Source organism: Seriola lalandi, unplaced genomic scaffold (assembly GCF_002814215.2).
Source record: "Seriola lalandi dorsalis isolate HSWRI2012SDOR001 ecotype SW California unplaced genomic scaffold, Sedor1 jcf7180002054677, whole genome shotgun sequence".
Classification (NCBI taxonomy): Eukaryota; Metazoa; Chordata; class Actinopteri; order Carangiformes; family Carangidae; genus Seriola; species Seriola lalandi.
Genome location: NW_019525230.1, coordinates 943,968 through 945,764, shown reverse-complemented (window position 1 = coordinate 945,764; position 1,797 = coordinate 943,968). Strand labels below are relative to the sequence as shown.

Sequence of the window (1,797 nt, the reverse complement as noted above, 5' to 3'; positions counted from 1 at the left end):
GGGGGTGGGGGGGGCTTGTATTTTAGCCATGTATTCAAGATTTAAAAAATTACACTCACGGGGACAATATGATTAAAGGTCAAAATTTTAATTGTTAAAAGGCCAAAACTGCTGCTTCACTGGTCTGATTGGCCTGATTGGGCGATTTAATTAAAGGTCAAAACCCACCAGTCCGAATTTAATGAAAATTGCAGGGACACTGCATCTTGACACTGATTGGCCCAGAGGGGGATGATAACATGTCCACTTGTTTTTAATGTGTCCTCTGCTGCAGTGAGCCAATCTCCCCACAAGGGTCTGATCAACTTCCTGTCCAGACTCACTCTGTCGGTGAGTCTGCTTTTCTGACCCTCCTGATATTCATTTATTTATTTATTTATTTGATTATTTTCAGTTCAACTCACAATCTCAAAGTCGTGGACCTCCACGGCCTCGTCCGCCCCGCTGCCCGTGCTGAATCGCTCCATGTTATTGGTCGTGTCGATCTCCATTGAACCCTCCTCCACTTTGCCATTGATGCTCATGCTGTAGTGGACATTGTAGACCTGTGCACACACACACACACACACACACACACACACACACACAAAACACACACAAGGTTTCAGACTGGCATGTAAGGTATGAGAGTCCCGAGAGTCACCCCCCCCCCAGCCCTCTCCCTTTCTCCCTCCCTCTCCTTCCTTCTCCAATCTTACCCCATAACTTCTCCTCACACGCTACAACCTCTCTTTTCTCCATTTTCTCTTTCAGACACACACATTCATTCAAGCTTGTTTAGAAGAATACAATCCTTGCACCTCTGGGTGACGATGACCCCTCTGCACACGCTCTTCATCGTCTCTTAATGGGCATTTTCAAACTTCATATTGGAAAAAAAACAACAACCAGAAAGCCACATTTTCCCTCTCATCTCTTACACCTCTTGCCCCTGGAGCATCAGCCGGACCAAAGAGCCCCCCCACCCCCCACCCCTCTCCACCCCTCTCCACCCCTCTCCACCCCGCCACGATCCTCCAACACACACCACATACACACAAGGACTCCATTCACCAAGATTTACCTACCATGAAAATGGAGTGTTTCATTTACATTTTACTGTTTGCCTACACTGCAAAAAAACAAAATCCATCTTGAAGAGCTGCTTCAGTCTATTGAGTCACTTTAATTCAAACAAGTTAAAAAAAAATCCACCACTGGACGACATCATTTCACATGTTTCCAATTCAAAAGAGCTTGTTTCAACAATTTCTTCAATCAAGTGACATAATTTCTGATAGGGTCTGAGTATGAGAGCTGTTTTCTTCTACGGTAGTTCCACTTATTTCAGAAAAGTTTTGAAAGAAGAGAAAACTGCTTTGAGAAAAGAGGGAATTATGTAGCAGATCAGACCGACTTTGATTTGATTTTCGATTGAAAGCCTTAAGGGGCTGTGTCAAACTTTCTGGGGTGGTGACAGGGGCTGAATCGCGAGCGGGTTTTTACCGGTTTTTCTTCGAACTAATACAACAGCGTTACATCTGTACAACTGGTTTAAATCATGTGCCTTGATTTAAAACTTCATCTCTTATTGGGACTAATGTGCGCCACCAATGTCGTGCAGTAAAACCCTGATACAGAGACGGGACAGTTTCCTGTGCATGTGGCGAAGTGCACCTCAATGACCCCTGGTCCACGGTGCAAGTCAGTCATGTTGATTTAACTATTTATGTAACTTTTAGGTTAACTATGCAAAGGGATGATAAAATAAACAAGTAGAAACGCTAAAAGGAGCTTTGGCTGATTTCCAAGAAAGCA

The 1,797-nt window shown here is 44.1% G+C and overlaps 1 protein-coding gene across 1 annotated transcript in view; it reads right to left on the bottom strand.

The window, feature by feature from the left end:
* The window catches only part of LOC111666483 (leukocyte cell-derived chemotaxin 1-like), a 7,508-nt gene that overhangs the window by 5,040 nt on the left and 671 nt on the right, over nucleotides 1-1,797 (bottom strand). The window contains exon 3 of the mRNA XM_023421811.2: nucleotides 405-545. Coding sequence (XP_023277579.1) covers nucleotides 405-545 — 141 coding nt within the window. The remainder of the gene's footprint in view (nucleotides 1-404; nucleotides 546-1,797) is intronic.